The following is a 13988-nucleotide window of genomic DNA, read 5'->3' as shown; positions in this document are numbered from 1 at the left end:
CAATCAATCTTTCCAGGTGAGGCAACGCTTCACCTGCAAAACCGTCAGGTCTATCTATTATACCTGGTGTTCCAAGTGTGGCCTCCTGTATGATCAGCGAGACCCAGTGCAGGTTCGGAGAACCACTTCATGGAGTACAGTTGTTCCATCCTCCACAGAATGCGGGATCTCTCAATGGGCACCCATTTTAATTTGACATGTTTATCTGCAGTCTCCTCTACTACTACAATGAGGCCAAATTTAGATCGGGAGAGTAACACATCATACTCTGTCTGGTTAGCCTACAACCTGATAGCATGTCCATTATTGATTTCTTCGCCCCCCCCCCCCCACCACCACCACTAATTCTCGTATTTTCCATTGCTCTTCTGGTCCCCCTTTCATGCCTTCTCTCCTCCACACCTGGCATCACCTTTGGTGCCCTTCCTCCTTCCCTTTCTTCCATGGTCCACTGTCCTCACCTATCAGATTCCTTCTATTTTCAGCCCTTTACCTCTTCCATCTACAACTTCCCAGCTTCTTAATTCATTCCTGTCTCCCATCCACCCACCTGTCAATTTCTACTCCTTCCCCTCCTCCACCTTCTTATTCTGGTTTCTGCCTCCTTTCTTTCCAGTCCTGATGAAGGATCTTGGCTCAAAACATCGACTGTTTATTCCCCTCCATAGATGCTGTCTGAGCTCTTACAGCATTTTGTTTGTGTTGTGCTTGATTTTAGTCTCCAACTTCTTAAACATCAAATTTAAAATTAGGCATTTGAAAGATAAATCAAATTAATTCTATTTACTTAATTCAAGATTACTTGCCACAAGAATTTAGTAAAAGTTCATAAAGCTAACTGGCTCCTTGGAAATTAAAGACATAGTTTAATGCCTTGCTTCATCCGCTATTGTGACTTTGATCTTTTTTAAGATATGATCTTTATCTTAAGTGTAAGTTTTAGATTAAAATTTTCCAAGTGTTGACAACTGAGGTTCTGAAGTACTTGATACTTGATTCTCTAGGCACAAGAACAAAAATAACCATGACATAATTCAAATGAAGGTTTCATTGAACTGAAGTGCTATTTGTTTCACTGTTCAGATATTGCTCACTCTGCTGGGTATTCCAACATTCTTCTACTATATTAAATTATTACACATGGCTGCTATGGAGATTATTGGCTGACTCTTTAATTGCTTTTGGTTTAAAACCACGATGTAATATAGAAAGTTGCTGCAGAAAAACATGAAGTAACACTTCAAAAGGAAAAGAAATGTTATAAACTGGAAATATTTTGCTTGAGAACTGCTGTAAATAAATAAACTGCAAAATGATCCTCAAGGAACTGATTTTATTACAATTTTCAGCACTTTAAGAAAATAAATAATTTCCAACCATGGGTATCAATACTCAATCACCAGATTTAATCATCAGATTACACCATATTAAGAAAATATTTTTCCAAGGTTACAGAAATGTCACGGCCGATAATAGCAGCCATTAAAAAAGTCTTCTCCCACTTATTCTGTACCTTAAGCTAGGATTCTGGCTTCCTGAATATTTATATGAAGTTTTGATAGGATATTTAAAAACATAAAACTCTTATCTCTGTAATTAAAATCTCCATTTATAAATATGAAAGTAATAGTCCCAAATAATTTTAATATTTGTTACAGATTACTTAAAATGTCATTCATTACTTCAAAAAAATATTTAATGTCATACACCTCCAGGATAAAACCAAGTAAAAATTGATGTAAATACATGTAAAAAAGGGGTCTAAATATTTTTAACATTTATTCCTCCAGTTTAATCATCATGTGGTAAATCATCACATGCAACAAAAATTAGGATAACAATTTCAAGACTTCCTTTAGAAATAGCTGAGAGTTATTCCAAACAGTTGGATATGGATGCCAGGGATTTTTACCTCTGCATTCAGTCTATGTAATTTCTCTTATACAGTACAGCAGACTGAATCTCCTGAGTGGACAAGTATAAAACCCTGGCCATGGAACTGGTTAAATAACTTCATAATTTATTTTGCATTTTATGCAAATTTTCATGACCTGTTATAAAAGTCAAATATAATATGTACAGTTTGCAACACCAATTCTATCTACAGAGAATCACTGTAAGTTCGACTCCTTGAAGAACTTAAACTTTAAACCCAAACCTAATAGCTTCCAACATATTTAAGTTTTTAATCAACCTGTGAAAATACTTAAACATTAAGTTTCTAAATTACGTCTTTAACAATTACTTCTTCTTAGTGCAGATGCTTCTGTAAAATGTTCTGAATAACTATTTGTATTTAAGGATTCACTAATATTCACTGGCCCTCGTCATATTTCTCTATTACATGAAATCACCCCTGGTAGTATTGATACCTAGGTACTATATGAATTATTAAAGCACAATGAATTAAGTTAACATTTAACTTCCAAAACATTGCTTTCATTGGTCCTTATTATCCTAAGCATAACAGCAATTTTAGCTCATCTTATTAAAATATTTTTTTATAATTTTTGAGCCATTGAGATTAGTGCAAATCAATAATTACTGCCCCATATAAATGCCTTTAAAAAAATAATTGAACATGCTAGCTAGGCAATGGCCATCAAGAGTCACAGATGGAATTCAACATGGAGGCATTTGTACCAACATGTTATATATATCAGAATTATTTTTATAAAGTGTTAAGACCAATGCATAAATGCAAATGTCTTCCCCAAAGTGCCCTAATACCTGCAACTATCTATACACCAGTTTCAGAATACCAATTCTCTGTAATATCATGACAATTTTTGTAAGAATCATCAAACCGGAAACGTTTGGGAACAATGGATGATTCTTCAGAAATATTTTCTTTGTTCAAATGTCTGCCTGACCCAAATGTGGGTGATCGAATGGGATTCTTCTCCTCTGAAGACTTAATGGACTGCATCCCCATCAGTGAAACACATGGTGCAATTTCTGGTATTGGGTTATTCATCATCTCCTCTGTTTGCAGCCAAGGATGAGAAAGACACGCTTCAGCACTTGATCGGTACCTTCAAGATAAATAGAATGTTGTTATTTATTAATTAGTATCTTTAGTATGTAGAAATTATAAATTCACCTTTTGTAATAACAGATTATAACTAATTGAGTAGCTTTCAGGGTCATATTAAAAATAAACTGTTATACATATACACCTTAAACTAGTTGAAGAGCAATTCCAGGGCAGATTAATTAACTAAACTAGTTAAATAGAGTAATTAGTTATATGAATGATTTTTAAATGCACAACTCTACATTGATTACACAGATTACTTAACCTGTAGTTGGGTACTTTTCCTTTTGTTTAAAAAACAAATAATCCACCAAATTCACAAACTGAACTGAAAATAAATATAATTCCTTTAAATTGTCAGAGGTTTAACAAAATGGTAACAATGTAATTTCTTTGAATTGTTTAAATGCATCTCCTCAAGCCAGAACCATTTATTTATCTTGAGCAATAAGTAGATATGGCCAAATAATAGGAGTAACTCTAGGGAAGACGAACTGGATGAATTGGTTTGAAATATTACAGATGACCTTTTAAAGAGAGGAAATCCATCTTCCTTGTTACATCCCCCAAAAGTCATAAAGATAATCCAGCAATAATGGAGGATCCTACTGAAGGCAGAGTAGTCTCAAGGGGCTGAACAGACCATTCCCATTTAATAATCTTACGTTCTTACCCTGCACGTTGTTGAATTTGTCATGATGGCACAAGTGAACGACACCAATGTTCTGTGAGCTGCGGACAATGCTTCTGAAACTCTCATGCTCTGTCTGTCTGTTTGTGACCTCCAATTAGTGCAAATGGTGCATTACAGTGGCACTTTTTTTGGCTAAATCGAATTAAAATGCACTAACTTACAGAATCCAGGCAAAGTTCAGGGTTATATATTCGTATAAAATTGCTCATTTGCCAAAATAAACAGGCTCCCTTTTAACCAGAGACCCGATCGGCCATCATGGAAATTGGGACACGACAGCCCGACACGTGCGCACGGCCAGTCTCAGCTGCGACACCTACCAGAGCAAAAGGGCAGGGCAGCCTTATTTCATGGGGTCACATTCTGCTAATCACCATCATCAGCATGTGCAGGATTGGGACAGATCTAACTGCCACCCATCAATAAGAGATAATTAAATCTTATTGTAATGACATACTTCGAGACACTCATAAAACCCTTTGCTGCAGTCAAAAGACAGCAGTGACTATATCACGTCCACTTAGGAGAGTCCCAACCACATCATCAAGAATAATCAGCATCCTTTGGTGTTACTGCTTCGTATCTTCTATCCAGCATTAGGGTAAAAAAAAATGGTCAGCCTAATTATGCTGCATGGAAGCGGAAGGGGGACGTTATGGACAAGAGATGACGCCAAACTTCGTCGGGAAGCAGCAAGGAGAAGGAGAGAACAAGAATCGGATGATGCCAGGGCCGCATGACTCCAGGATCAAAGAGTCAGGACAAAAAACGATGAGAGAAGATGACACAGAGGAGGACAGGCATGCACGTCTCCAGGATCAGAGACAAACAACAAACAGCAGACGAGATGAAGAGACGGGGGAATGAAAGGGCTGCATGTCTCCAGAATGACAACGAGAGGCACAAGGGTGGCAGATAAACCAGAAATAATGCCATCAAAAGTGTCCTTCGTTAAATGAGGAGCAGCTATATTTGCTTTGCTACGCGTTGTTCTTCTTTAATAAACTGAGGTTTTCTACTTCAGTTTCCAAAGCAAAGCAATAGCATTCAGGAAAATTTAATGTTCATTCTGGTCACATCAGACTGCACTACCCTTCTCTCAAAGGGTGCCCCAACAGGTCACCCCGTTGTCTTATACTTTTAAATATCCCTCTTTCGAATTACTCACTGCAATCTGCAGCATGTAATCTCCCTCGAACCAATGTACTTTTATATCAACTTAATGATCTATAGATCTCATATTCATCTGACAGTCTCGGCGGACCAGAAGATATGGCACCTTTAAACCAACAAAGGTTCATTGCCATGGCTGGAAGCGAGGCAGAAAAAGGGGACTTCAAACCAGACTGAAATGCAGAGGGATGAGGCCTCTCTACCCAGCATCTTGTTAGCAAATGTGCAGTCGCTAGAGAACAAAATTGAGGGCCTAAGGGCAAGATTGCCGTATCAGAGGGGAATGAGTGACTGTTGTACTCTATGCCTGAGAGAAACTCAGCGGTCAAACCAATTTACTGAATGGATTGAACTGCTGATTCAGAAAAGGGAAAAGGCAGATGTGTGTGTTTCATGATAAACTCTCAGCGGTGCTCCGATGCAGTGGTTTTGTCGAACTTATGGTCCCCCAACCTTGGGCACCCAACAGTTAAATACCATCCGTTCTATTTACCCAAGGGGTTCTCCTCCATAATCCTAACCACAATTTACATACCACCAGCAGCCAACCATAATCAAGCACTTGAGATTCTACATGATGCTGTCTCCAAACAAGAAACAGTCCACCACAATGCAATTCAAATCATAGTTGGGGACTTCCACTAGGTTTGTTTGAAGAAAACCCTGGCCAATTACCATCAGCATAAAACATGCAGCACGACAGATCCCAACACACTAGACCACCGCTATACTAAGTTAAAGAATGCCTACCGTTCTACGCCCAGACTGCATTTCAGTAAATTGGATCACTTAGCTATCCTTCTACTACCTGCAGAGAGTCAGAGTCTAAACAGCAAAGCTCCAGAGATTAGGATAACGAAGAGGTGGGCACAGGAGTGGCTATGGAATTTCTTCAAGTCAGAGGACTAGGCTGTGTTCAAGAACTCTTCTGTAGATCTGAATGAATACACCATGGCTGTAACAGATTTTAGTAAAACAGTTGTAGACAAGTGTGTCCCCACAGAATCATTCAGCCTTCCTCAATCAGAATCACGAGATCCACAATCTGCTGAGAGCCAGACCAGATGCATTCAAGTCTGGTGACCAAGGAAGTTGCAAGAGGTCCAGGTACGATCTCCAGAAGGCTATCTCATGGAAAAAGTAGCAATTCCAGACAAAACTAGAATCAATTAAGGATGCTCAACAGTTGTGGCAGGGCTTGAATACCATCACCTGTTATAAAGTTAAATCAGGTGACATAGGCGACAGCAGGGCTTCACTTCCAGATGAGCTGAATGTCTTCCATGCTTGCTTTGATCCTCAAAACATGGAGGAACCATCATAAACTCCCACAGCCCCCAATGATCCTACGATATCACTCTCTGAGGCCAATGTGAAAGCAGCCTTCAGGAGGCCAAACCCACAAAAAGCATCCAGCCCAGATGGGGTACCAAGTACTAAAGACCCAGTGCTAGAATGTTCACCGAGACCTTTAACCTTTCGCTTCAGCAGTCTGAGGTACCCACCTGCTTCAAGAAAAACGTGGTGACCTGCCTCAATGACTCTCATGCAGTAGTTTTGAGAGGCTGCTGATGAAACATATCAACTCCTGCCTAAGAAGCAACTTAGATCTACTTCAATTTGCCTACAAGAGCAACACATCCACAGCAGATGTCATCTCACTGGATTTTCATTCAATCCTGGCTCCTCACATCTCAACAGCAAAGATACATACATCAAGATGCTCTTTACCGACTACAGCTCAACATTCAATACCATCATCCCCTCAAAACCAATCAATAACCTCCAAAACCTTGGTCTCAATACCTCCTCATGTAACTGGATCCTCGATTTCCTCACTTGTAGAACCCGGTAAGTTCGGATTGGCAACAACATCTCCTCCACGATCTCCATCAGCACAGGTACACCACAAGGTTGTGTGCTTAGCCCCTGCTCTACTCTGTTTACGCTTATGACTGTGTGGCTAAACACAGCTCCAATGCCATATTCAAGTTTGCTGATGACACCACTGTTGTAGGCTGAATCAAAGGTGGTGATAATCAGCATATAGGAGGGAGATTGAAAATTTGGCTGATGGTGCCATAACAATAACCTCTTCCTCAATATCAGCAAGACCAAGGAGCTTAATATTGACTTCAAGAGAAGAAACCAGAGGTCCATGACCCAGTCCTCAATGGAGAACAGAAACAGAGGGCCAGCTACTTAAAATTGCTGGGTGTTATTATTTCAGAGGGCCTCTCCTGGGCCGAGCACGCAAGTGCAGTTAAGAAGAAAGCATGGAAGTTTCTTTACCTCCAGAGTTTGTGGAGATTCAGCATGATATCTGAATCTTTGACAAACTTCTATAAATATGTAGTGGAGAGGATATTGACTGGCTGCATCACAGCCTGGTATGGAAACACCAATGCCCTCGAATGGAAAATCCTAAAAAAAATAGTGGATATGGCCCAGTCCATCACGAGTAAAGCCCTCACTACCATTGAGCACATCTACATGAAACCCTGTTGTAGGAAAGCAGCATCCATTCATCAGGGACCCCCAACACCCAGGGTATGCCCTCCTCTCGCTGCTGCATCTGGAAGGTGGCACAGGAGCCTCAGGACTCACACCACCAGAATCAGGAACAGATATTAACCCTCAACCATCAGGCTCTTGAACCAAAGGGGATAACTTCACTCAACCTCACTTACCCCATCATTGAACTGTTCCCATAACCAATGGTCTTACTTTCAAGGATTCTTCATCTCATGTTTTTGATATTTATCTATTATTATTATTTCTTTCTTTTTGTATTTGCAGTTTGTTATCTTCTACACTCTGGTTGAATGTCCAAGCTGGGCAGTCTTTCATTGATTTTGTTACATTTATTATTCTATAGATTAAGTATGCCTGCAAGACCACAAATCTCAGGGTTGTATATGCTGACATACACTTACTTTGAAATTTACTTTAAATTCAGAAATTCTGGCAAACTGAACCATGATAACAGTTCAATAAGAAATGCAAGTGAGAACACCTGGTTGCATGACTGGCAAAATTGCAATGCAAGTATTTAACCTAGCTTAAGTAGGCAAGAGGAATACAACTGAACAACCTATCACTGATCAGTTAGAAATTTACTAGTAATCAAAAGGTATCACTTGCTTAAAAGTATCTTCACGCATAACAAAGGATATATATCTTTTAAGAAGATCAAAAAGATTTTGACCTTTTACAGATAGGGATAAAAAAAATTTCACTGCAACCCCACTCCCAAAATGCAAATCAACAATTCCAATTAATGCAGAATTAAATGGAATGAAAAAAAGGGAAATCATTCCTCTATTCCCCACACTGACCTTCTACTTCTTCTCACCTGCCTATTACTTCCCCCTGGATCCCCTCTCCTTACCTTACTCCTATGGTCCACTCTCCTCTCCATTCAGATTCTTGCTTCTCCACCCCTTGACCTTTCCTACCCAATTGGCTTCACATATCACTTTCCAGCTAGTATCTTTCCCGTGCCCCACATTTTTATTCTGGCATCTTCCCCCTTCTTTCACAGTCCTGAAGAAAGGTCTCAGCCCGAAACATTGACTGTTTATCTATTTCTGTAGAAGCTTCCTGTCCTGCTGAGTTCCCCCAGCATTTTGTGTATGTTGGTTAGGAAATTCTTAGTCAGGTAAATGTAGACTCCATACTGAGAGTGGACCAATAACTCTGACCTGAGATTCTGCTTTCAATCCTTTTCCCCCCAGACGCAACCTTTCACTAACTACCATTAACTCTGGAATAGCCTCCATCCACTTCCAAATCTCCAAAATTACCAACACTCATCACATCCAGTGCTGTCTCCACAGGTTTCCTGATCCTTTGAAACTCAAAATTCCATATCTAGATATACACATCTCCCAACACCAATGATGCTCCCAGAAAATCTCAAGTTGTACTTTCATTTCTAAGCAATGTTCTGTCATAAACAATGACTCCCAAAATGTATCCCTAGTGTTCCCTCACTCTTCCTCACTAACACACATCTTAAACAGTGATTAAATGCTCCCCTGTAACAAGAATTGACCTCCAAATTTTGCCAGGCACAACCAGAAGATCCTTGCTTTCAACTGCCACCATATAATCTCTATCCCAGATCCATATGATTGAACTCTAGGACCTCTATCCCAGATCCATATGATATGCTCTAGGACCAGTATCCACCCCAACTTTCTCAGAAACTCAGGGCATGTAACTCCTCACTATTCCATAGGTTTAGATTATTCCTGTATATGCTGTCCAGCTGTACACTATACATTATTTCTATTAAATCCTAGTATTCACATAATTCAACCATCCTTCTACAGATTTAGCTGAGTATTATCAAAAGAAATTGAGCATAAATACAAAGAGATCCATTATTAGAAAATGTACCTTTCATATAGACACCAAACAGTAAAGCATGAAGTTTTGTTAGAAAACATTGAAAAGCAGAAAAACCTACAGATTTGAGAAAGCTAAAATGCAACAAAGTAGTACTAATGCCAAAATACAACATTCTCAGCTTCCTGAAAATCTGTAAATGGCAAAAGATGTCCTAAGTGAAATTTGTTCTCTTCCACAAAAATGTTCTCTCTCACTAATGGTACTGCTTGAAATGTAGTTCATGATGGAACACTTAATGTGATTTAATAAATGAAACAAAACAGCAATTCAATGCTAATATTCCTTTATGAAGGTTGTTAAAATGTTTAAATTAACAAGTTAGTTTTGCTAGAGAAAAAGAAACTCCAAAATAATTGACCACTTCCTTTATTCAAACTGCATACTCACTCTGGTTTCTTGACTAGAAGCTGTTGAATAAATTCAATTGCAGTTTTGGAGATGCCTTCAAATGTTTTATCCGAATAATCAACATTAACTTGCGAGATATTAAGGAAAGTTTCTTGTTTATCTTTGCCCTGAAATGGTGACTCCCCTGTCAGCATCATGTATACCAACACTCCTATGCTCCTGTAAATCATAAGAAAATGTTCATCAATCAGAATCTACAACCATTTATGGCCCATCTTAATGCAAACTGAAAGTTTATGCATTGTGTAATTTCTGGTATTGACATCTCATTGAAATGCCACAATTACAAGAACTTCAAAATAACTGCTTCCAGTTTTAAACAGAGTACAGCAAATTTGTTTATTGACCTGTACTATCTTACATTACAATGCTAGATGAGGAAATACATTAATGAACAAATGTTCAATTAAGGTTTTAAAAAATCAGTTCTTCAAATAAATTAACTAGGGGCTATTGCATAGTCATAACTACATACTTGGACATTATGCATCTTAGGGAATAATAGCTGGATTTACAGCATTTGCTTCAGACAACTTGCTCACTGTTATTCTGAACATTTATGCAAGCTATCAAAGGCTTGATGAATCACTGATTATTATTAACAAAGATTGAAAATGGTCAAAATTCATAAATCCTGCAAGGAAACTAGCAGCATTTTTAGGAAACAAAAATCTTTGGTAGGCTCTCTGTGCACATTTAAAATTAGAGCTATCAGCTTCTTATTAAATAGAACATACACACAAAGCAAGAAACACTAGATTCTGGCATGGCTCTGGAGAAATTGAAAATTGCAAATGTCACCCCATTCTTCAAGAAGGGAGAGGCAGAAGAAAGGAAATTATAGACCAATTAGTCTGACTTGAGTGGTTAGGAGGATGTTGGAGTCAATTGTTAAGGATGTGGTTTCAGGGTACATGGAGGCACATGATAAAATAGGTCATAGTCAGCACCATTTCCTTAAGGGAAAATCTTGCCTAACAAATCTGTTGGATTTCATTGAAGAAATAACAAGCAGGATACACAAAGAAGAATCAGTGGATGTTAAGTACTTGGATTTTCAGAAGGCCTTTAATAAGGTGCCACACATGAGGTTGTTTAACAAATTAAGAGACCATGGTATTACAGGAAAGATACCAGCATGGATAAAACATTGGCTGGGTTGGCTGACAATGACTAGTGATGTTCCAGAGAGGTCTGTGTTCAGACCACTTCTTTTTATGTATATGTCAATGACTTGGTTGATGGAATTGATTGCTTTGTGGCCAAGTTTGCAGATGACACAAAGATAGGAGGAGGGGCAGGTGGTTTTGAGGAACTGGAGAAGCTACAGAAGGACTTAGACAGATTAGGACAATGGGCAAAGAAATGACAGATGGAATACAGTGTCAGAAAGTGTATGGTCATGCAATTTGGTAGAAGAAATGAAGGGGTTGACTATTTTCTAAATGGAGAGAAAATTCAAAAATCCAATATGCCAAGGGACTTGGAAGTCTTTGTGTAGGATTCACTAAAGGTTAATTTGCAGGTTGAGTCTGTAGTGGACTAAAATATAAAAGTAAGGCTTTATAAATCAGTGGTGACGTTTCACTTTGAGTATTGTGAGCAGTTTTGGCCCCCCTTTCTAAGAAAGAAATGTGCTGACATTGGAGAGGGTTAAAAGGAGTTTCGCAGAAATTATTCTGGGATTGAATGGATTGTCATATAAGGAGCATATGATGGCTCTGGGTCTGTAATCACTGTAACTTAGAAGAATGAGACGTGACCTCATTGAAACCTATCGAATTTTGAAAGGCTTCGATAGAGTGGATGTGGAGAGGATGCTTCCTATGGTGGGCAAGTCTAAAACTAGAGGACACAGCCTCAGAATAGAGGGGTGTCCTTTTAGAACAGAGATAAGCAAGAGTTTCTTCAGCCAGAGAGTGGCGAAACTGTGAAAGCCATAGCCACAGGTGGCTGTGGAGGCCAAGATAAAGGGGATATTTAAGGCAGAAGTTGGTAGATTCTTCATTAGTCAGGGCATGAAGGGATATAGGGAGAAGGCAGGAGACTGGGGCTGAGAAGGAAAATGGATCAGCCATCATGATGAAATGGCTGAGCAGATTTGATGGGCCAAAATGGCCTAATTCTGTTCCTATATCTTATGGTTTTACAGTTATGAGTGAATAAAATAAATGAAAGGCAAGATATACTGAATAGTTAAAGAGCAACACTATAGTTAATTCTTGAGAAAATCTGAGTGGTAAACAAATAGCACTCTTAAATTCAAACACTAATGACTTTCAAGTTGTAGCTCCATTCCAGTGTGGAGGCAAAAGTTTAGAAATGGAAGGACTGATGTCAATATTGGACCTTCAAGAGATCACATGAGGTTGGTAATACTGAAATGTCTGCCATTTTTTGGCTTCGACAGCTATAAATGCAGATATTTACCATACATTAAATTTAGCTCACTTCTTTCTTGAATACAAGGCAAACAATTTACCCCTATGTTACTATTAACATACCACATGTCTGTTTCTGTAGAGATTGGTTCATAGTTCAAGATTTCAGGGGCTGCCAAAGAAAAAGAAGATTATGAGCAGGTTATAAAATGATCATTTGAACCTTTTGGAATACAAAGTCAAAGGTCGGAAAAAAATCTTCTCTTTATATAAGCATCCCACCGATAGAAATTTGTTTTAACCCTCCTCTCATTAAGAATAGTTTAATGTCTCAATATACAATGCCTCAAAACATCAGTTCTTCTCTAGCTTTGAGTGCTAGTTGCTGCTGCAAAGTTAAATAGGGACTGCATCAAAGAGGAATTTTTGTTTAGACAGCAATGGCTAAGAAAAGTGGTGACCTGCTGGCAAGAGAAGCAGTAAAGGGGTTTATGAAAGCCCCAAGACTCCTACAGTGAACAAGTTTGCTGACATAAATCAGCAAACTGCAAAATTACTGCAGCCCAAGGATTCACAGCAAAGAAGATTAGCAAAATAAAACCGTCCAACACATCAATGTTAGTTTGTTGCTGGGATAGTTCAAACTGTGTTTGTTTCTATCTTCTCAGCACCACCAGTGACTAGATATTTGAAACAGATACACAAGATTTATTACCTCAGCTTAATTAAGGAAAAACATACTCTCTGAAGGAGGTATTTCCAAATCTAGAGGATATTAATTAGAAAACCAGAACTGCAGAAGTTAGAAATCGAAAGTAAAAACAAAGAGTGTCGGAAATACTCTCTACATCAGATAGCACCTGTAAAAAGAAACTGAATCACGTTTCAGGTCAATGACCCTGCATCAGAACACATTCATTTCAACTCTGCAGTATTTTAGTATCTTACCACTAACTTGAGGAAGAGAAAATAGTACTTGTCATTTACATCAAAATCTTTTTTGCAAGAAAGACACCATAAATTCTATGATAGTTTTCACTGCTGAAGATAGAGAATTTAAAAAAGGATTGTATAAAAAAGCAACACAACAAATTTGGTCACAATATCTGAAATATGAACCATACCAGATTATACTTCCTGTGGTGCTTAAAATTGCTGGCCAACTTTTATTGATGTGCGATGATTTATATGGAATGACAGTGTAGTACTCACGCTGCAGCAAGACAGATCACAAAGTACTCCAACGGGTGATTAGGACAGCTCAGCGCATCACTAGAACTTAACTACCAAAACTGGAGACAATCTATAACAGTGGTCCCCAACCACCGGGCTGCGAGGAAACGATATGATTTGGCGATATGAGTCAGCTGCACCTTTCCTCATTCCCTGTCACGCCCACTGATGAGCTTGAACGCATGCAAGGTCATTACGCACGCGTTGTCCATGTCAGCGCAGGAAGAAGATCAACTCCTCGAGCTTGCAAATGACGGCGGGCTGAAAAGTATGTTTGACATAACATCTCTGCCGGCATTCTGGATCAAAGTCAAGGCTAAATATCCTGAGATAGCCACGAAAGCACTGAAAAACGTTGCTCCATTTCCAACATATCTCTGCGAAGCTGGGTTTTCTGCAATGAATGCAACGAAAACTAAACTGCAGAATAGACTGGACATAAGGAACCCCCTTCGAGTATCGCTGTCTCCCATCACCCCTCAATGGGACCATGTTGTTGCAGGGAAACAAGCCCAGGGCTCCCACTGATTCAGCGATATTGGTGTGTTGCAATGATTTTATATGTTCATACGGGGGAAAATATTGTGCTGTGTGTTTAATATCCAAACGTTACTTAAAATGTTATGATGCTATTGACTTATAAGTG

At 38.8% G+C, this 13988-nt stretch overlaps 1 protein-coding gene across 1 annotated transcript in view; it reads right to left on the bottom strand.

The window, feature by feature from the left end:
* Positions 1 to 1319: 1319 nt before the first annotated feature.
* The window catches only part of LOC134348491 (serine/threonine-protein kinase 17B-like), a 29352-nt gene continuing 16683 nt past the window's right edge, over positions 1320 to 13988 (bottom strand). The window contains exons 5-7 of the mRNA XM_063051958.1: positions 12233 to 12281; positions 9708 to 9887; positions 1320 to 3035 (exon numbers count right to left, since the gene is read on the bottom strand). Coding sequence (XP_062908028.1) covers positions 2741 to 3035; positions 9708 to 9887; positions 12233 to 12281 — 524 coding nt within the window. The 3' untranslated portion in view covers positions 1320 to 2740. The remainder of the gene's footprint in view (positions 3036 to 9707; positions 9888 to 12232; positions 12282 to 13988) is intronic.

The sequence above is a fragment of the Mobula hypostoma genome, chromosome 6 (genome assembly GCF_963921235.1).
Source record: "Mobula hypostoma chromosome 6, sMobHyp1.1, whole genome shotgun sequence".
NCBI classification, from domain to species: Eukaryota; Metazoa; Chordata; class Chondrichthyes; order Myliobatiformes; family Myliobatidae; genus Mobula; species Mobula hypostoma.
Note: the sequence above shows the minus strand (reverse complement) of the source record. Positions and strands in the feature narration are given on the sequence as shown.